At 40.0% G+C, this 20,803-nt stretch overlaps 1 protein-coding gene across 7 annotated transcripts in view; it reads left to right on the top strand.

Annotated features, from left to right (window-relative positions):
- Positions 1–20,803, top strand: part of Cpvl (carboxypeptidase, vitellogenic-like) — a 165,961-nt gene that overhangs the window by 93,147 nt on the left and 52,011 nt on the right. For all 7 annotated transcript variants that reach the window (XM_005377479.2, XM_005377481.2, XM_005377478.2 and 4 more), the window contains 4 exons: positions 353–432; positions 5,312–5,378; positions 17,621–17,743; positions 18,150–18,281. In XM_005377479.2, the coding sequence (XP_005377536.1) occupies positions 353–432; positions 5,312–5,378; positions 17,621–17,743; positions 18,150–18,281 (402 nt within the window). The remainder of the gene's footprint in view (positions 1–352; positions 433–5,311; positions 5,379–17,620; positions 17,744–18,149; positions 18,282–20,803) is intronic.

Raw genomic sequence — 20,803 nt, 5'->3', positions numbered from 1 at the left:
GCTAAAGGCTAGGGTGCTGGTAACAATTTGAAGTTAGCTAGTATAGTAGTGCGCTATAAATTACTCCAGTGCCGTGGGAAGCTGAGGCAGGAGGATCACAAATTGAGGCCCAACCTGGGAAATTTACTGACTTAGCAGGGTCTTGTCTCACAAAATAAAAGCATTCTGGGGCTATGGCTCAGTGTGAAAGCAGTGCGTTCAATCTCTAGTACTGTAATAGCAATTAATCAATCTGAAGTCAGAGGCATGGGCTTTGGAATGAGTAAGCTCACCTTCCAGTGTGGGTGTAACTTGAAGGCCCCAAAGCATGTGTGTCTCTGTGTTTATTCTCACGTCTTTATTTCTCCTTCAGGTGGGCACAGGCTTCAGTTTTACTGATGACACCAAGGGATATGCAGTCAATGAGGATGATGTGGCGAGAGATTTGTACAGGTAAAAGCCCTGGCTTCCTCTTGGCCTCTTAAAACCGAACAGTTTCCTATCTCAATAGAAAAACTCTTCCAGTGCTAGAACTAGGGCTGTCTGGTTCTTACTACCCAAGTTCTGAAAAATTTTTAAGGATACTTTTACCTGGGGAGCCACATGCAAGTACACTTACAAACACGCGTACACACACCTACCACAGAGGATACTTTACCACTGATAAGCATGAAAGTGGCCTGCAGAGAACGTAACAAGAAGAGGAATGCCTTAAGGCATACTGTAATTTTGTGAAAATAAATTTTAAAGAGACAATAGAGACAGAGCAAACCAAAGATTATTTTGAAATCTTTCAGCCAGATGTGTTAGAAATTTCTATTTGTTTTCCAAAACTTTGTCTAACTTTGCATATGCCAGAGGATATCTTTTCAGACATTTTTTTGTTTGTCTTCTTTCCCAGGATTTCTCTTTTTGTAGCCTTCAGATGCAATTTTTTGCTCTCTTGCTTCTCTTTCATTTACTTTTCCAGGCTGAAAACTTGGCTCTGCTAGCTTAGCTTTTCCTTTTCCCTTTCTTGCTATAAAATTAAAAAAAAAAAAAAAAAAAAAAAGGAAAAATGAAAAGTTGCAAGCTTGATTAAATAGCATATAAATATACGTATAATTTCCCTCTTTTATATCCTTTATAACTATTTTTAGTACTCTTTTTTTAGTACTTAAAAAAGAAGTAAATGACCTTTCATATTGGGTCAGATTTTTCCAGTCCATAATTGTTCCTGGAGACCAAGTCCTGAATTCCTCCAGGTCACCAGGGTACCCAATACTTGCTGCATCCTGATAATCTGCTAAAAGAGCTCCAGTGGTCAGGAGTTAACAAGCACCCCCCAGCCCACCTCCGCTCTCAGTCTGCTAATTACTGCCTGAGCAAACACAGCCCATCCCCAAAGGGAAAATGCATTCTATAGGAGTCAGAGTTTTTGGATCTCTGACAAAAGCTTTTTGTTTTACAATTCTTTCTCCTCAAGGCAGATAGATGATGGGGAAGAGGGGAAAGAGGGACTTCTGGGCATGTTTCTCAGAGACAGCTCTCTTTCCCTCTGCTGAACCAGGAAAGTATATGACTGCTGTCTACTCCATTTTCATGTTCCCTGTGACTTACGTACTTCCAACTTGGGAAGGGGAGTTAAGTCTGCACCGCTCTGCTCCCAGGTACAGCGGACACACTCTGGGAACCCAAGAGCGATCCTCACAGAGAGTCCCTCTCCTTTCCCCTCTCTCAGCTTCAGCAGCGCTGGCTCTCTGCTCTCTCCCTGGCCAGGGCTGTGATAGTCTCAGAAGTTGACTCAAGCATCCTGTCTCTCATTGAGCACTGTGTGCTCTCACTCTTCTAATAGGAAACCTGCTCTGCCCACCCCTGCTCCAGCCCTCTCTGGCTTAAATCCAAACAAGTTCAGTTGTTTAACTAGCAAACACCCTGAGGGTGGATTAAAGAATTGCATCAATCCCCTGGAAGACAGAGCGGTGCAAAGCCCCTTCCTCCCCTCCCCCAAAGATGCTTCCAGCTTCCCGTTGACCCTCAGTGTGGATATTTACTGCTGACATGTGGTTCATCTCCTCTTGCATGACATGTAAAGAGAACCTATTTCAAAGCATCCATTGTTTATAGCTGTTTTAGTTCTTTTAGCTTCAGGCTCTAAGAACTGGAAAATAGCTAATCAAGGGTAGTGCAGAAAACTGATTTCAGCTGTTTCCTTTATAGTTTACACTACTCGTTTCCTTTTGTGACTACATGTTTCTCTCTAGCTCTCCAGATGGGTGTTTGGAATAAGAAGGTTGCTTTGAAATGTGTAAATGGGCTACTGCAGTTTTAAAGGGGAGACCTTTTGTCTTCTCCCTTTGAAAACTATCTTTCCTTTTTTCTATTTATGGTGCCTGGCTATATGGAGTTGCCTCCTAAAGAGACATTTGTCATTCACATTTATGCTATTTTTCTTTGTGTTCAGAAATACAACTTTTTCAATTAACAATTCGTTCATTGAGATTCTCTCTTTTCTCTGTTTGGAGTGTGCTGTTGATACATAGGAGACAAAATTTCCTGAAACATAATAAATGTATCATTTGAATTTGGGCATCTTAACTGGTACCACTGTCTTTGTGCCACAAAGTAGAGTCTCAGTATAAGCCAGACCCCAGCCCTGGTGCTGGTGAACCCGCAGTGAGCAGCTGCACAGCTCCTGCTATCCAGAATTTGGGGTCTACTTGCATCTGAGGTCATTTCTCATTACTCAACTGAGGGTGCTACTGTCATTCTCTCCTTGTGTTAGCTTCTAAAGAGAAATGCTATGATTGGCCAGATGAGGATTTGTGGCAATGAGGTTATGAAGCAGATTTCCTGTATGAGCGGAGGATACTGTGTGACCCATGTAGGGTGGAGAGGAGCACAGCCCTGGGCATGGAAGCAATGAGAAGACCCTTTCATATTCTCCAGCACAACAGACCCAGCAACATTCTTGCTGCTGTTTCTGCTCATCCTCAGTAACCTTAGCTACACCTCCTTGGCTTTGGTTGCTATGGAGCCCTTGCTTAGATTAGTTGAACCTTCATTCTCCTGAATGTCGTATTTACCATCCTCCCGACTCCATCACCACTGACCAGATTCCAGCACTGTCTTTAGGTCTACAGTGCAAGATCATTTCCACCCACTTTCTCTGCCCTACTTCTACCAATGTCCCTTTCTTAGAAACTATCTCAGAAATAATTGTCTCCTGGTCATTCTCCCTTGCAATCTCTGTTTCTCCTCATTCTTCCTCAGTGTGTCTTCCTGCCAGTAGATAGCCTGTAACTAAAATTCTGTTTATAGACATGTGCTTGGCACAGTGCCGCGAAGGTTGGCAGGAATCACCTGGAAGATGTGTGCTATAATTCTTATACCTGGACAAATGCATACGAACATATATGTGTACATTATCTATTTGAGCAATTCTGCTTCTGGAATTTTAAATTTACAACTGGTGTGATTGTGGATTCGATTTTTAAGTAGACCCTCACTATGCAATAAGAACCCTTGACTGAATTACAGGTAAATGAACAAATCAAAATATAATTTAATCTAGTTCAGTGGCATATATGAATCTAGTTTATCAAACTGACCTTTTTCATTTTTTGCTTCTCTGTAAAAAGTCCTATGAAGGGATTGCTTTTTTAAAAAAGTCAGTTTTTAAAGACATTAAGTATGAAATTAAAACTTCTTCATCGTTTTTCACTTTGGAAACTCCAGCTAGAGGATTTTGACATTTCCTAGCCAGAAGTAATTTGGGAGACTAGCTCCTTTACTTTAGATTACCACAGATAAAACACAGAATGCTCAGTTATATTTGAATTTCAAATAAACAATGGATAATTTTTTAATGTAATATATTCTGGACATACTCACATACTCACACTGTAATATATTCTGGACATACTCACACTAAGACCTTGTTTATCTGAACTTCCAATTTGTTTAGACACCTTGTATTTTAACTTACTAAATGTGGCAACCATAACCATGCTTCAATAAATGTTACAAGGAAACAAGTTCTCAGGTAAACCATAAGGCTTTACTGAGATTTACTCTATTAAATTGTCTGCTGCTATTCCAGCAAACAGGAAGATAGAAAGGAAGTAGTTTTTAGTTGGAAGGTAGGAGGGGAAAGGGTGAAGAATAATCTCCTATTTTTATCTTCGCTGCAAAGCCAGCTTATCACTAGCACTAACAGGGAAGCTATAAAAATGCAGCTCCCCAGATTTAGTTACTACAAAGGCGGCTATAAATAATAAAGTAGAGAAATGCACTGACACTCTGAAGTAGTGTTTCACGGTGAATTTTTTTTTCATGGTGAATTTTTATGGAGCCTTTGAAAATTAAGTATAGCCAGGATCATGGTGCTGTAATAACCCAATTTTGCCTCCCCGTAACCCTTGAACTTTATCCCTCTCCTGGTTCACAGAGCCTCTTTGCCTTTCATCTTCCCTGGATGTTTCACGACAGTCCCTCAGCAGGAAGGTGGGACGGAAACCCTCCCTAGCTTCTCAGGCCTTATAATTTGGGTCAAAACATCATAGAACATTTTAGTTTCATGCACTTTTGTTGCCTCCTCTTTGAAAGCTTTTGGTTAAGTAGAGAATCATCTAAAAATCCACCCTTTTCTTTGCTCATGAAATAATTCCTTGAGTCTATTTAAATCTATTTCAGATAACTCACTTTAGTAAATGTAATTTTTCTGTTTCTGAGCTCAGAGACCACTTCAGTTCCTGTGGTCATTACTAGTTTCACTTTAGATTATTTGGTTATTAAAACACTGACACTGTGGGAGTTCCATTAGGAATACAGCGTTTAGGGCCTCTTGCCGTGAGAGCTGGTCAGGAACTAGGTTCCCATTGCTTCTCCACAACCCTGGGTTAATGAGACCCTAATGTTTGCGTAAAGGATTGCTAAATAATCTGAGGCAGAAGGATTGCAAGTTGGAGTCTAGTTTGGCAACATAGCAATTTAGTGAGACCCTGTTTCAAAACTAAAATGGGGTGCTGGGAATGTAGTTCAGTGTAAGGGCCCTAAATTCAGTCTCTAGTTGTAGAAAACAAATGCTAACTAGGTGAAAGCAGAGATTTGGAAATCTGCCCAGAGTGTTGCCTTCTACTTAGTATCACAAAGTAAGCCCACAAGTATTTGCTAACCATCCACATAGAGTGTAGTATTATTATGCACATGAGGCTTAAAACAGAATGCTCACAAACAGAATGGTATCTTATTGCATATAGGAGTTCTTATTGTCAAAGGGTTAGATTTGGTAGTATAACATGAAATGATTTTGATTCATTTTTCAGATTCATCTGCTTTGTTCTTTTTGCAGTGCACTAATTCAGTTTTTCCAGTTATTTCCGGAGTATGGAAAGAATGATTTTTATGCTACTGGGGAGGTGAGTTGAAGACATATTTTCTTGTGTGCTTCAAGCATCCTCAGGACTGAAATATTTTATGACAATTGTCATCTATTCATTTAAATATATATATAATGCATGCACAAATACTATATATTAATATTGATATTCAAATTCTCCAATTATCTTCAAAATAGGTTCTGTAATTATTTTGAATCAAGGGCTCAATAAAGATTTGATAGGGTACAATGGGTTGTCATGTCTCAGTTGTCTATCCTTTGTGTTGTTGTCATTCATGGTGATGATTTTGGAGAGTCCAGGCCAGGTTCCTTGTAGAATGTCCCACATTCTAAACTTGTCAGGTTCACACCTCTGTGCTTAGATTCAGTGAAAAAATCAGAAGCCACATTATGTTTGTTACCCTTTAAGGTAATGCCAAACTGGATCACTTAGTCAAAGTGGTATCTGTCACAGCTCACCATTGTAAATACATGTTTCTACTTGTAATTAATAAATACTCCAAAACCATATGAACATCTGTTCTCCCAAATCTCTCCTCCAGTAGTTTCAGGACTAAGAATACTGATACTATAGTATCTATTGATGGCTTCTATCAGAATCTGTTGTTATACTGGGTGCTACATTATATTCATTTCTCTAATTTCTCTTTGTGTAGGTACCATTGGGTATTCTTCTGTAGAAAAGGCTTCTTCCACTCCTCTGCTATTTACTTTTAAAATATCACTAATTCAAGCATTGTCATTTTTACTTAATCCATCAAATTTTATTGTGATCATTATTGTTTGTATGCATATGTTGTTCTAATTTTGTGTACAGAGATCCTCTTCAAGCCGGGTCCTGTGCCCTTTTGACAGTCCTTGAGCATTTCCTTGTATTTTGTCACAAATACATATTCCAGAAGCATCTTTTACTTTTCTTAACTTAGCCCTTTGTTGCAGTTGGGTCTTAAATGTCTTTCAGACATCGCTGCAGTAAGGGCTTTGTCCCTAACCCATGGTGCTGTTGGGAAGGGATGGAACCTTTAGCAGGTAGGAGCTAGTAGTTTTCATTAGGTTTTTGGGAATATGTCTTTGAAGGGATATTGGAACCCAAACTCTCCTCTTGCCTTTATTGGCCACCCTGCTTCTTCCTCCATGCAGTCCTGCCATGATGTACTGTGTCATTATGTACCCCAAGCAACAGGACCAAGTAAACATGGACTGAAACCTCTGAAATTGTCAGCCAAAATAAACCTTTCCTTCTTATAAATTGTTTATCTCAGGCATTTTGTCACAGTGACCAAAAGCTGACTAACATACATTGACCTGTCATTTACTCTAGGACCCTTGGCTCCTTCTCACTGGAGTGTTATTTAGAAACCAAGTCCTGAGCACTAAGTATGCTATTGCTACTAAAATGTGGTTTCTGTTAGATTTTGTCTATGAGAAGAGCTTGGAAACAAAATGTCTTTGTTACTTTTCCTCATTGCTGAGACAAAGTAGCAGATACCCAAAGTTAAGGAAGGAAAGGTTTACTTAGCTCACAGTTTGTAGAGATTTCAGTTTATAGTTGGCTGGCTCCAAGGTAGGACGGCATGGCTGAAGGGCATCATAGAGAAGCACTGCAGAGGAGAAACAGCTCATGGCAGGTAGAAGACAGCAAAGCAGCAAAGTAGCAAAGAATCAGCAAGCAAAAATCAGCAACAACAGCAGCCCTCTTTCTGTCCTTTATATTCTATCCAGGCTACATGACCATAGGACAGGTAGCACTCATACCCAGTGTAGGGCACCCTTAATCCCAGTATTGCATTATATATGAATTGAAGCATCACATCCTCTATATCTAGCCACCTCTGTAAAAGCCCCACCTATGACTGCAGGAAGGTTTGGAGGACATCTACACATGAGACATAACACAAAATAACTTCCCACTCCTACCCACTCCTGTCCACACTGCTTATCTGTGTACTCCTTCTCCCTCGTTGAGGTCTATGGCCTTCAACAACATCATCTGTTTACTTTTTGTTGAATCCTACAATATGCCCCAGGTGGCTTCAAAATTACTAGAGTGGTATGAACAGTCAACAAAACACCTGCAAATTTCTTTTCTGAGGATTTCGCCTCTCATTCTTCTCTGATCTTTTCACTTGGCTTTGTATTTCTCTGGTTTCATTCTTAGGTAATTTCTTTTTATTCTGTACCCCTGTCCCCTCTCCTCAATCCCAGTGAGGGTAGTCAATCCCTTGACTAGCTCAAATTCTCTTTCCCAGCAATTCCATCCATATCCCTGCATCTCATAGGAGGCATTGAATCCTATGACCACCCAAGAACCAATGGCTTGTGTCAGAGGGAAGGAATATACAAATTAGCTAGCATGGTGCCCAAGCCTATCCCATGGACCTGGGAGGGGAAGGTTCATGTTGAGTCCTCACTCTCTGAACCTTCAGGCCAGAGTGTGGGTGATGAGTGGTGTCCAGAGGAATATCCAAGTGGTGATACCAGAGCAAGGGCTGGGAGGATGTTGAACAAGCACATCCACAAATGCTAGTACTAACTGAATAAAAGAAGAAAATAGTTTCCATTTTCCAAGGGAAGGGCAAGTTCGTGGACCTTTCTCTTCTTGAACCTGCTTTCTTCTCTTTCTAAACTATTGGAAAGGATATTTTGGCTGTTCAGAATACTGTACTGGAGGTTTTTATAGCCACTTGTCCAGTTGGGATTACTTAGGAGCTCTACAAAGATTTCTTGCCATTCTTTGCCTTTTGACCAATTTCAGAAGCATGTTGGGGAAAGGGGTGAGAAGTGACAATCTGGTCACTTGGCTGCTGCTCTGGAAAATATCTGTTCTCCCCTCCAACAGATGAATGATCTGCAGATCTGTGTAATCCCTTGTCTTGTAAGCAATATGGTGAAGTTGTTAGCCATGATGTTGAATAGTCAGCAAAACTGCCAAATCCTGGGTGAAAAATTGGATTGACCTATTTTATTTCTGCCTGGTGGTTTTATGCATGTAATTTCCAAATGTATGTAAGGAAAGGACAGTTTTACTTTTACATCCTTCCCTGCCAGGATGAATATTCTTATGGAAACCTGTGTCTTCCAAGTGATGGAGGAAGATGTAGATGAAGACAAGCAGGGCCTGTGGTAGAGACACAGTTCCTAGAAAGCATCATGTTCATAAGAACCATACAGATGCATCTGGTCTGAGTGTGCATCTCTTTGTAGAAGGAAGAACACTGAATAATGATGATAAGTAGTCTATTATTATTAGAATGCTATGTTCTTCCAATTTACTTGGTTCTGTCTATTTTGTCTTTGGTTTTAAGGTCATGAGGCAGAATGAAGAAGAGGAAAGACTTCTGGATTAGTAATTAGAAGGCCTGGGATCTCACAGGGTGATTCTGGGAAAAGTTTTTAATTTCTCTGGGCCACTGCTTTTCATCTTACAGTCAGGTGCATTGGGGTGTTTTGCTTCATTAGAAGTGTAACTGCAGTTACCTAGACTTATTTTTATAATGCCTATATATAATCCTAGTTTTTTGACATAGGATTAACCCACCTCCTCCTTTCTACCTGCTTCTCCACAAATGGTTAGATTTTTCATGAAAGCAAATTCCCTAATTGTTAATTGGCTTGTAATCTTAGGGAGGCAGGACAAGTAATGCCACTCAATTTATAGAATCCTCCTGGAAAAATAAATGCATAAACTCTGTAGAAATTTTTCAATGTCAATGCACCAGACCTAATACACCCTTCATATTTGTGTGCTGTGAATGAATGTAGCTTGATGTTCAAAGTGCCTGGAGCAGCTGTTCAGAGGCCTGATTTTGGTGTGAGGAAGTCTGGAAATAATAATCATACCTACTTCATACCATTGTTTTGAGCATTTAATTAAATAATCCTCCTCAAATAGTTAGCATGGTGAGTGGCCGTGATGAGCACCCAACACATGATACCCCTTATTACCACTCATGTTTAAAAGCTCGATTAATCAGTTATGGCCCCAAAGCATATGTCCCAGTGCATGTAGACAGGGGCTGAAGTGTTAATAGAAGCTCTGCTGTCATTGTTGGGATGTGGCATGGTCTCCTCTGTTCTGTGTCTATTATTTTGAATCTCTCCCTCTCTCCTTCCCTTCCTGTTTCTCTCTCTTTCTGGCATGGTGCTAGGGATGGAGCTTAGGGCCTTGTTCCTGGGGCCTCATATATGCTTACCAGACACTATTGGTGAGCTACATCCCCAAACAAAATCATTTTTAAAAGAAATAATTTATTTTGTCTAAAAGATGAAGATGGAGCTTAGAAGTGGATATTCCAAGTTCAGTTTGTTTGTTTTTTAGATGGAAAGCAGCACAATTTGTCAGGACTGGTCCAGGCTCTCGGGGGTTGCAGTGCAGACCAGAGGGAGTGTGGGTCTGCAGTGGGCGCAAAGGAAAAGGGTGAACTGCTTTGTCTCCTTCCCTTCTTCTCTTCCTTTCTGCCCAGAGCACCAACTGGAATTAATTTTCTCTAAAGAGAGACAAATGCATCTGTAAATCAGCCTCCTCAAGGCATGAAAAAAATGTACTTCAAAAGGAAACAAGCTGCGTTTAATTCCCATAATTAACTTTCTTTATAAGTGTTATCCTTTCCAAGCCAGTAACTATTAGCGAGACTGCTCTTGTTCCCGAGGCACAGACACACTGTAGAGTCCTCTTCAGCACCCTCGAGTCTCACTAAGCAGCTAAAGCAAAATAGCCCTCACTGGAAGGCAGGCTGGCACCAGGACCAGGGGCATTGCCCACTGTGCTCTGAGCATGCGGCTCTGTGGAGCTCTCCAGCATGGAGGCAGCAGTGACAATGGATGGCCACTGTCAAACAGCAAGGTGTAAGGTTAGACCTGGGCATCTCTTCATTGGCAGAAAAGGGCAGATTCTCTCTACACGCAGTTTTCAGTCCATGGTTAACTTGAAGACCAAATACACAAAAACTCAGAAGCTGGTGAAATACTCCTAATAAGCTCAGTGGGATACTTTATTCTCATCTGTATGGCTTGAGTCCTGTTGGGAGCGTGGTGTCTAAAAACTTTTGTTGATATCACTGTGGTCTATTGGGCTGAGGTGGCAGGGCCCCCAACCATGTTTCCTTAATCTGTGTCATTGCATATTAAGCACAGTGCTTCATGAGAACTGTGATTAGATTTAAAAAATGATGATGATATTTCTCTCCAGCATCTTTTCATCTCCCTTTCATTGCTCCTGTCACCCTGCCATATATCCTATGCCTAGGGACTCTTCATTTCCTGGGTCATCCTATGCCCAGCCTCCTACCCTTAGCCTTCCATTCCTTGGCTATATTGTACTGAAGCTTATCTCTCCATGTCTCTTGCACTCCTGCATGATTGTTCTGTTCATGTCTCCCACTGTCCATTAGAAAAGACCTGATAAACGAGGACCAGTTCTACCAATACGTTTGTGTTTGAGTAGAAAGCAGTTGCCTACCCATAGAACGATATTTGTAGTAGGGGAGTTTTAAGCACTGACATGCAAGTAGAGGGGTGACATCTAAGTCCGGGTGGGAGAACTATTATAGCAATAGGCCTGTAACCACCCTATGTAGGCTTACACCATTAACCTGTTAATCTAGGCTTAAGTCATAGTCTGGGTGCACAGTGGCCAGAAAAGCTTCAAAACTATCTAGTTTGTGTTTTGTTTTTGTAGATCTCATATGAGAATATTAATTTAGAATGGATTACAAAACAAGCATTTTTCTAAGCAATACATTCTCTTGGTTAATCCTCATAACCACTTTATGAAGTAGGTACTATCATTACAATCCCCATTTTACAGGTGAGGTGCCTGAGGCTTACAGACATTAGATATGACTCACCAATGCCCCCCAGTCAGGAAATAGGGGAACCAGATTGGAAGCTGTGGGCCTGAAAACTGTAGCGCAGGAATGAGCTGTAGGTTATAGTCCTATTGAGAAGATGCTCTCTCGAGTTAGGTCCGCTCCTTGAAACACATTGTGTCCTTCTTCCTGCCTAGCAGATTTTCTTTCCATGGCAGGGAGTCAGACATCCCTGTTCATATTTCCTGCAGATCTCCAGGGTCATAACCTTCTACAAACAGAAAAGAAGCTCTCTAGCTCTTCAAATGTCTCTGTCTTTTTGGCCAAATCTTAGTTTTAATCATAAAGACTTGGCTTTGATCGTAAACTTTTATAGAGTAGATGGAAGTTTCAAGAGATATAAAAACTTGGGATCCCTGGAATGCGATTATTTCTCAAGGCTCGGAACTTGCTGAATTTTATTAGATAGCATTCAAGCTGTTTTAACTCTTGAGCCCATGAAATGTCTATTTTCAATTATGCCTGTCTGCACTTGCCAATATTTTCTTTTAGAATTAAAAACGGATCTGTGACTGTCTAATGAGTTTAATATTATAAAAATCAAGATTTGAGCTGCAACCTGAAAAACTGAACAAGGGCATATGGAACTGTTTGCAAGCTGGGCCTCCAGGGTTTGGAGCGCACATCCAAATCAAACCGATGCATGTTTATCGAGTCTTTAGTTACATGGAGAAGAATATGAGTAAATCAGAAATCATTATGAGCATTTTTTGAAGTGAACTGAGCAGGAGACATCAGTAGTACCCCATTAGATGAGATGTCCAGGTTGGGGCAGGAAATGCTAACTTAAATCTATTATGCAACTGCGACCTTTTGAATTCTATCTACAGAGAGCAAACAAAGGGCTCAGTTTGTTGACTATGGCTCAGAGTGTTCATACTCTTTATTTAAAAGTCAAATTAACTCCAGTCTCCATTTTAAACAAAAAAGTTTATTCATCTGGTTGAGTCACCTGGTTTCAAGCTGGGTTTCTCCAAATTGGCACCCAGGTCAGAGTAAGAGGGGGAAGGATGCTTCTTTTCCACTTATGCTTGTCAGAATGAATTTTTTTTTAAGATGAATTCTCTCAATGTATCATTTGGATGGCAGCATGTACCTTTGCATGAATTTATGTGAGTAAAAGTTGGCTACAGATCAAAATCTCGCTGTGTGTGTCTATGTCTGTAGATTTTGAAAGTTTCTTTTAAAGCCCATATTCAAGAAGGAGATGCTTTGATAAAATCACATTGTTGTTAGAAGCATTTTTTTAAGCTGCAGCAATGTGGTCTTGAAATTAGATGACACATGGTCTAGAAATGTCTAGGAAGTTTAGAGATTACCACAACAGCTTTCCTCATTCATTAATTTTCTGAACTGGCCATTTGAAGGCCACACTTCTCTCCCTGGTGAAAATAATGGTATTGAGTGAAGTAAGATTCTATCTAGCCCAGGGCTAGGTGAAGTCAAGTTTGCCCTAGCCTACTCCTTGGCTTCTGCTACCCATTACACTCAGGGTTTTCATCTGTTTTTGTGGATTTTCACTGTGTTTTTAATTTTCAAGATATTAAAGTTATCTTCTTCCCTCCGGTCCACCACTATGGATGGTGACAGCTCTGCCACAATCTGGGAAGAGTTGGAAGACAAGGCATGTGCACCACTTTTCCTGGAAGAGTAGCCACTTCCTTTGTTTCTGGTGATGTAGAGGAGTTCTTGCCAGCCCAGTCAGGAATTTTTCAAAGAGGCATCATCCCAAGCATGCAGCTGGGCAAGTCAGGGCAGAACAGGGCAAGGGGCTGAGAATGACCCTCAGGGTCCTCAACACACTGGTGCTGGTGTTGAAATCCATCCTCCACCCTGTCTACCCAGCGCAGGTTAAGAACTACGGCCTAATTCTGGATGGGGAAGCACCCAAGCTTAGGCACATCTTTTCCAAAGCCATTGCTCATACTCACCAATAAAGTCCTACATGTTTTGCCAGGAAATGTATACCTAGAAGAAGGCAGAGTTGGAGTATAGCTGCATCTATTTTTTTCTGCTAAACTTCAATAAGAAATTTAGCCGGCTTAGAATAGCTTAAACAATAGTAACTGCAAACATATGTGAAATTTCTATAAAAGGACATTGTTTCCATTGTAATATTATTCTCTGCTGTTTTTTTTTCTTCTGAAGGAGTGGGTTGAAGCTTGATTTTAGATATGGAATCTTTTTCATCCCTGAAAAGTAGCTGGGTGGCAGGGGTATAGTAAGTCAGCTATGACTGTTGTTGAAACATGTAGGAAGGAAGAAATTCAAATGGAATACACAATTACAAGTTTCTTTAAGTCTAATTTCATTGTACTTTTACACATCTGGATAATTAACCAAGCGTTACATTCTCTCTAGACTATTTTTACAAGTACAATATGCTCTTCACATGATTTCCATTAGACTGTTCCAAACATTTAAGTACTCAGGAAGATTGCAGACCAAGATTCTAAATTACTCTGCCACTATGAGGTTGAGACCTTTTTCTCATGGGAGAAATAAAAGATTGAGAACTGAATTCTGAAATCTTTCTGATAGAGTAGGAAAATTGGAGGTTTATTGCTTCTTGAAGCTTAGAAAATACAAGTGCATACAAACACACATTAATATCTCTGCTTTTTCTTGTTGGAGGTGTGCGGGAATATGGTTGCCATGGGAAAAATTAACCAAACAAGAGCAGTGCTAGAATTGGCAGCTTGAAGCTCCTATAAGTATTAGAAAGAAATAGTAAAGGGAGATTAAAATCCAGATGTGCCAACTGGTAACAATTGGGTTGTTGTGTAAGACATATATGTTTATCTGGCTAAGTTCTTTATTGGAAGGTCACTGCCAAAGTCTAAAATAATGTGTCAGATAGTTTCTGGCTGCACTTTTTCTCTTTCCCTTTATAATTGCTTTGATGTTGCTCTGAGCTTTTATGAGGCCAAGATCTGATCTGATGTTAGGGGGTTAGTGTTAATTCATAGCCTTCTCTGACCAGCTGCTGCCCACATTGGTGAACACCATGGGGAGGTCGGAGAAACTGCAGGCCGAGATTTCCAGCTGTGGTTACCGTTGTCATCATTATGAGCAGAACTCAGAACAAAAGGAGCAAGAGTTCTTAAAAGTACAGGGTCATAGGGCTAGGCCCAAGGGACTACAGAGTCTACTTCTAATTTGTAAGACAGATATATCTAAATTTCCCCCCCCAAAATATGGGGTTCTATTCTATTTAAAATATATATAGACAGGAAAAAACTAGGTAAAAGAAAATATACTTGACTTATTATCTGATTATCATTTGAAGTACTTGTGGTGATCAGAGATTGTTAAATTGAGAAATAAAAATTTTAGAAACAATAAGCCTGTTTTTCAAACAAAAAGAAAGATATCTTAACAAGGAAGATGAAAATTGAAAATTTTTGTTAGAATATTTCTGTGTCTGTTTTTCAAAAAATAATCCCATAATTGTCTGCTGTGTGACAGCCTGGGTCACTGATCCAATGGAATGATTAATGAAAAAGGCAGTGAAGGATTTGTCACACTGACACAAAGCAAGAAAGTGTGTGATAGTCACTAGAGGCAGAAAAATGAGATAAGTGTCATCACCCTTAGGTTAGCAGATGTGGACTGAATATTGAAGAATCTGTTTTTGGAAGTGATTATAGAATTAGTCATCTCGCTGTCTTGCATTTCATATATGTTCAGCTTAGCCAGCAAGGAATAGATAAAAACAAGATTGGGTCCCAGTGAGGGGATGAAAGATCCCTGGTACATTCCTGAGCCATTGACTGAATATGATTTGATGTGAGAAATGAGGGTTTTGCACATGAAATTCATAGTAGGCACATGACTGAAATGCACAGACCTGCTTGTTTTCATGGCTGTAACATATATGAAAATAATGTTTACTGTAGGTGGACTCAGATTAAAGTAAGTGAAATAGCTTGGTTCACAGTAGATGCTAAAAGTCAAGTGTGTGTTCCTTCTTAATTTCCTGTCTGGTCATAGCCCAGATTCACATGATGGTCACAGGGAGAAGGGGCCATAAAACTGTGGATGCTTTAGGTTAAATTTGTATCACTACCTGCGTAGAGATTTCAGATGTATCTCCTTCCAGCTCATAAAGAATGAAGACAAGAGTTTCATTGCTAGACCTAGCCTTAAGAAAACCTGCGAAATAGTATCCGTGAAAGATAAACTTTCAGCATTTGCGTCAATTTCCAATAGAGAAAAAAATATTTAGAAATACTGTTAGATACATCCCTTATCATATATGTTTTTATGTAACTACACTGTGCTAGCCAGTATATATACTGTGGGAATAAAATTCATGAATTGGTAAACTTTGCACCATCACATTAGAGATAAGGTTTCTGTAATGTTTTCAAAAGACATTGTGAGCTTTACAAGGGCAAATGTTGTGCCTTATTCATTTTCGTGACTTCTCAAGTATCTAACATTAATGCATTTGACAAAAGAGTCGTTTGATAAGCCATTGTTGAATAAAGACTGTGTAATACATCTTTACCAGTGAAAAAATACTCAAGGAAGTGTGCTTTTTTGTATCTTACAGATATTTTATTTGATAAATATCTGCTTATTGCCACTAACAAGAAAACATACCACAATTATGCAAAAAATCAAATTTTAGCTGTGTAAACACATCTTTATAGCTAAAATGTACTTCTGAGTGTGAATGAATGAACTGCTTTCATTCATTTTTTTTTTTTTGCCTAACAATTTATTACTGCATAAGAGGAGTGCATCAATGAGGAGATCTTATGTAAATGATATTCTTTTAATCATTTGGAAGAAATTTAAATTTTGGAGAAGGTCAGTCAAGATATGGTCTGGCTCCCTCACTTAAGCTCTCTAAGTCCTGATGTCCTGTCTTGAAATTGCATAGTGGTGTCTCCAGCATGTGGCTATGATATTGGTTCCCAACCTTTGAATCACAGACCTCTGGAGGGTCCTGGAGACAGTGTCAAGGGTCTATGCACTTGCAGCTATCCATACAAGGGTTAGTCTATCTTCAGTATATATGCATTTTTTGGAAATTAAAATTTGTTGGAGAATGATAAGGACTAAGGGAAAAGTAAAGGAGAGAAGGGCAATATAAAAAGAGCAAAAAGAAGAGATATTAAACTTTAGATGGGTGGCCAAGGACAGGATCTCTCAGAAGGGCTTGTTTAAGGAAGTGAGGAAATGAGCTATATGGATATCTGTAGGGAGAGCATTCCAGCGGAAGGAGCAGCTAATGCACAAGCCTGGTGGGTATGCTTGCAATATGTAAGGAAGAGTTTGGAAGCCAGTAGGGCTAGAGAGACATGAGCAAGAAGGCAGTAGCGGATGAAGAGGAAGAGAGCAGCTCGCATCGGCCTTACGCCCCAGAAAAGCCCTTTGTTTTCACTGTAAGGTGGATAGAAAGTCGCAAAGACATTTGAACAGAGAAGTGGCTGGAGCAAGGTAGTGGAGTGGGGATGTGAGGAGACACCACACTGTGGAGGCAGCCTGACAGAATAAAGAGAGTTGGCAAGCTTGGCTGGTGGGCTTTTGTGGGGGTACAAGAGAAAGAAATGCATATAAAGAATTGACAGCGAGATTTTCGACCTGGGAAATCTGAAGAGTTAACATGAACGGAAGGGGAGGCCACAGGAAAGCTTGGGGATTGGGAGCTTCGTTTCAAACATAGGAAATCTGGCATCAGACATCCAAGCGGAGATGCTAAGAAGGCAGCTTTTGATGGAAAGAAATACAAAACTGTTTAAAACATACCACTAGGTCACTTGTAGCTCTTTTTCAGCACAGTCTAAAAGCAGAAGTATTATCGTGTTTGTTATGGGAAAAGCTATCCACAAAATATTTGGACCTTGAGAAAGGACCTGTGTTGAGAAAAGGTTGGAAACAGGGATAAATTCAAGTGAAAATTTCAGTGGCCAATAAATATTATTTTCCATTTCCCCTTCTATTCCTTCAAAATACATTGACTTCAAAATTTGTATCATTATATAGATTTTGAAGTCTTTGGTTTAGATGAGAATTTTTTTGCTCTTTAATGAAATTTGAACATTCTTTACTGAAGTTCTATTGAGAAAAGTCCAACAGATGTGAGAATTGTGTATACTATCTTACATCATTTTATTTTGGAAGGAAATTAGAATGTTGACTTTTATATGTTTGTTATTTTTGGTGTACCTAAGCTATGACTTATATGTCCCTTAGTGCTATTGGGTATGACAGAAGAAGTGAAAGAAAACTCTTCACTATTGTGGAATTGACAGTGTGAAGGTATCAGATGGTACCTCGTATGGAAGCGTTGCTGCTTCGCTGTTATTTTAATTAGCTTAAGCACATGTGTTTGTATTAGCTTCAGTTTGTGACTGCCCATGCTAACTTCTATCCTTCTCAGTCTTATGCAGGGAAATATGTGCCAGCCATTGCACACTATATCCACTCTCTCAACCCTGTTCAGGAGTTTAAGATCCATCTGAAAGGAATTGCTCTTGGAGATCCATATTTTGATCCTGAATCGGTAGGTGCCTTTCCCTTTTGTCTCTTAGAGATATTAGGTCCTTTTTGGTCATATAGACACTCTTCCTACCTTACAGGCCTAACTTGATAAAGAGCAGTTATCAGGTGACTTTATGACTTAAATCTTCAACTTTTTACTGTTTCAATATGTCACCCTTTTGTGACAGCTTACCTTGGCTGGGTACAAAACAGTGTGTGTGTGTGTGTGTGTGCGTGCACGTGCGCACAGGTGTGTACTTGCATGTTTTGTAGGGTGCCTGTATATAATTATGCATGTAATTGTCTGACTTGGCCAATTTCAGCACAAGATTGACAATTACAAAGAGTTACTTCATGAAGCAAATGGATTTCCCAAAGCTCCATCTTGCTGTCTCTCTGGCATTTATACATGTCTCTTTGGTCTTCAGATTGTCGGGGGCTATGCAGCATTCCTGTATGAAACTGGCTTGTTGGATGAGAAGCAGAAAAAGTACTTCCAGAAGCAGAGTGATGAGTGCATAAAACACATCAAGAAGCACAACTGGCTAAAGGCCTTTCAAGTGAGTTCTGGGGCCCTATGCTGCCCTCGAGCAATTAAAACCAGCTGAGGAGAGGAGGGGCACGTAGAAGCACCATAGTGCTCAAGCATTTTTTGTGTGAGAGAAGGAATATCTGTTCTACTGTCTCAGATCAGGGGGAGAGATCTCAGATCAGGGAGTGGACGCATAATGAAGAAAAGAACTGTCTGCGTTTCTTTGAATTTACTTTGGCTGTATTTTAAACCTAAGGTCATATTGGAGTGTTTATCTAACTGTGCCTTTCATTAACGGTTCAGATTTCTTTAAAAGCTGTGTAGGACCTAAAGGCACACCCGATCACAGGGAAATCAGAAGAGAGGCAACCTGGGAAGTGGATGCATAGCCTATGCCCTAAACCGCCTAGAAGTGTTATGTCCCCAAGCAGGGGTTCTCTTGGAGAAGTGACCCCAGTGTGCAGCAAATATCGCATGTTCCTGTGTGTTAGGAATAAAGATTATGAAGTGCAGCAATTAGAAACTTTTTAAAGAGCCATTGGTGTTTGTGAATGTTGTTATGTTACTGGATGAAAATTAAGCTAGAGAATCTAATAATATGGTTATACTTTTCACCCTTTTGTCTTCTCTTTTCGTTATATGAAATATAAGAGTACACAAAATACTCGGATATAGAGAGTTAAGTATTTTGGTCCAGTGCAGACAAAAGCCATACTTCAACAGTCTTCCTTGCTATGTTTCCTAAAGAGTCATTCTGTTTGACACATTGGTAAGTGAAGCAAGGACTAAATTCTGAGGAGTTCAATCTGCTTGTCATTAACAAATCCTATCACGGTATATGTACCTACTGTCACTATGATTATTTAGGCAGAAGCCTGATGGTAATAGTCTTCTGGATACTGCTGATCTGCTGGTTTAGTTCGGAAAAGGAGAAGGACAACCTGAGGGAGAAAGTGGTAACTTAAAGTTAACCTCCATTTTACGTGTATGCTTCATTTTTCAGGACACTGCCTGAAATTCCCCAAGGCAGTGGCTGTCCTTACTCTGAATTCTGATGGCAGCAGGCCATGGAAATGCACTGAGAGAGGGAAGTCCCTGCCATCCCTAAGGACTCCAGTGGGCCCTCCCTTCTGTGGCAGGACACCAGATGTGGCTGCTATGTGTAAATTCAAAGTTGCTTTGGCTAATGTAAATGTGAAGGAGGAGGGATCTGATAGGAGACATATAGAGTTGTGCTTCTGCTCACAATGGCATTATTTTCAAGACTGATTGCAGTCAGAGATGGGGACAAAGTGTGAACCTTTAGAATTAATGCCAAATTTTATGGGTTACGACAGCAATGTGCAAGTGAGATATTTGATATCCTTTTAAAGAAGCACATAGGGATTAAGCAGTGTCAAGAGCAAGAACATCTGAGAAGTCCAAAGGTATGAAGCAGGTAGGTTGGTGACTGTGGTGTGTGGTGCATAGGCCTAGAAACCCATTGGATTAAGGAAACTATTGAAAAGACTGAGTCTTTTATGTATAACAAGACTATGGCCCAGGAGGGCAAGTGGAGTCTCTCCCAAACCAGATTCATCAGAAATACAAACAAAAATCAACAACAAAACTCAGAGGTTTAAAGGGTTGGGATGTCTTGTTGGTCACTGGTCTAATATCTTGAGTGATGAATTTAGACATAAAGACCTTTGATTTTTCAAGGAAAATGAGGAGAGTAATAGGACAGTAAACCAGTGTCTGAAATATGTTTGTGTGCAGTGAAAGACTCCAAGATCCTGAAATCAGAGGGAATGCAGATGCTAGAATCTTCAGCCTAAATGATACCTTTTTAATGCTCTGATTTTTTTTTTTTTTTTTTGGTACCAGAAATTGAACTCCGGACCTTCTACTTGCCAGGCAGGTGCTATGCCACCGAGCTATATCACCAGCCTGATGCTCTGATTTTTAAAAATTATTCCATTAATTGAAAAGCTGTACCTCTCAGATGAAAGGGACTTTAGAGATGGAGCATAATACACACAGGTGTACCTATTTTACTTTGAGGATGTTGGGACCCATAGGGGTGCAATCAGTTGCCAAAAGGCACAGCAATAGGTTCTGGCAGGCTATGGCTAGAATTATTCCTTCTCATCCCATTCCAGCATTTCTCCTGCAGTAGTTTTCAAACATTCTATTAAAAAAAATCCTGTTATATCTTAGAGATTTTGCAGTGTACAAAAGAGCTGATCCATGATCATGTCTTATCTCCCTTTCTGTGATGATGTTCTGGATTAAAGTTCTCCTTGTGAGATGAGTTATAACCAAGAACTGGACCTCATGGTTTTGGGCCACCCACTTTATTTGTTTGACAGTAGATGTTGTTTTACTCTTTCTGAGAGCAAATCCATTCTTTCAATTATTTATTTATTTATTCATTTATTTAGTCTTTTTTAGACAGGGTTTCCTTGTTCAGTTCAGGCTGGCCTTGAGCTCACTTTGCAATCCAGGGTGGCTTTGAACTTGCAGCAGTCCTCTTGCCTCAGCCTCCCAGGTGCTGGGATTACAGGTGTG

The sequence above is a fragment of the Chinchilla lanigera genome, unplaced genomic scaffold (genome assembly GCF_000276665.1).
Source record: "Chinchilla lanigera isolate Chin_1 unplaced genomic scaffold, ChiLan1.0 scaffold00009, whole genome shotgun sequence".
NCBI lineage: Eukaryota > Metazoa > Chordata > Mammalia > Rodentia > Chinchillidae > Chinchilla > Chinchilla lanigera.
The sequence above is the reverse complement of the archived record's forward strand: the minus strand, read 5'-3'. Positions and strand labels throughout refer to the sequence as shown.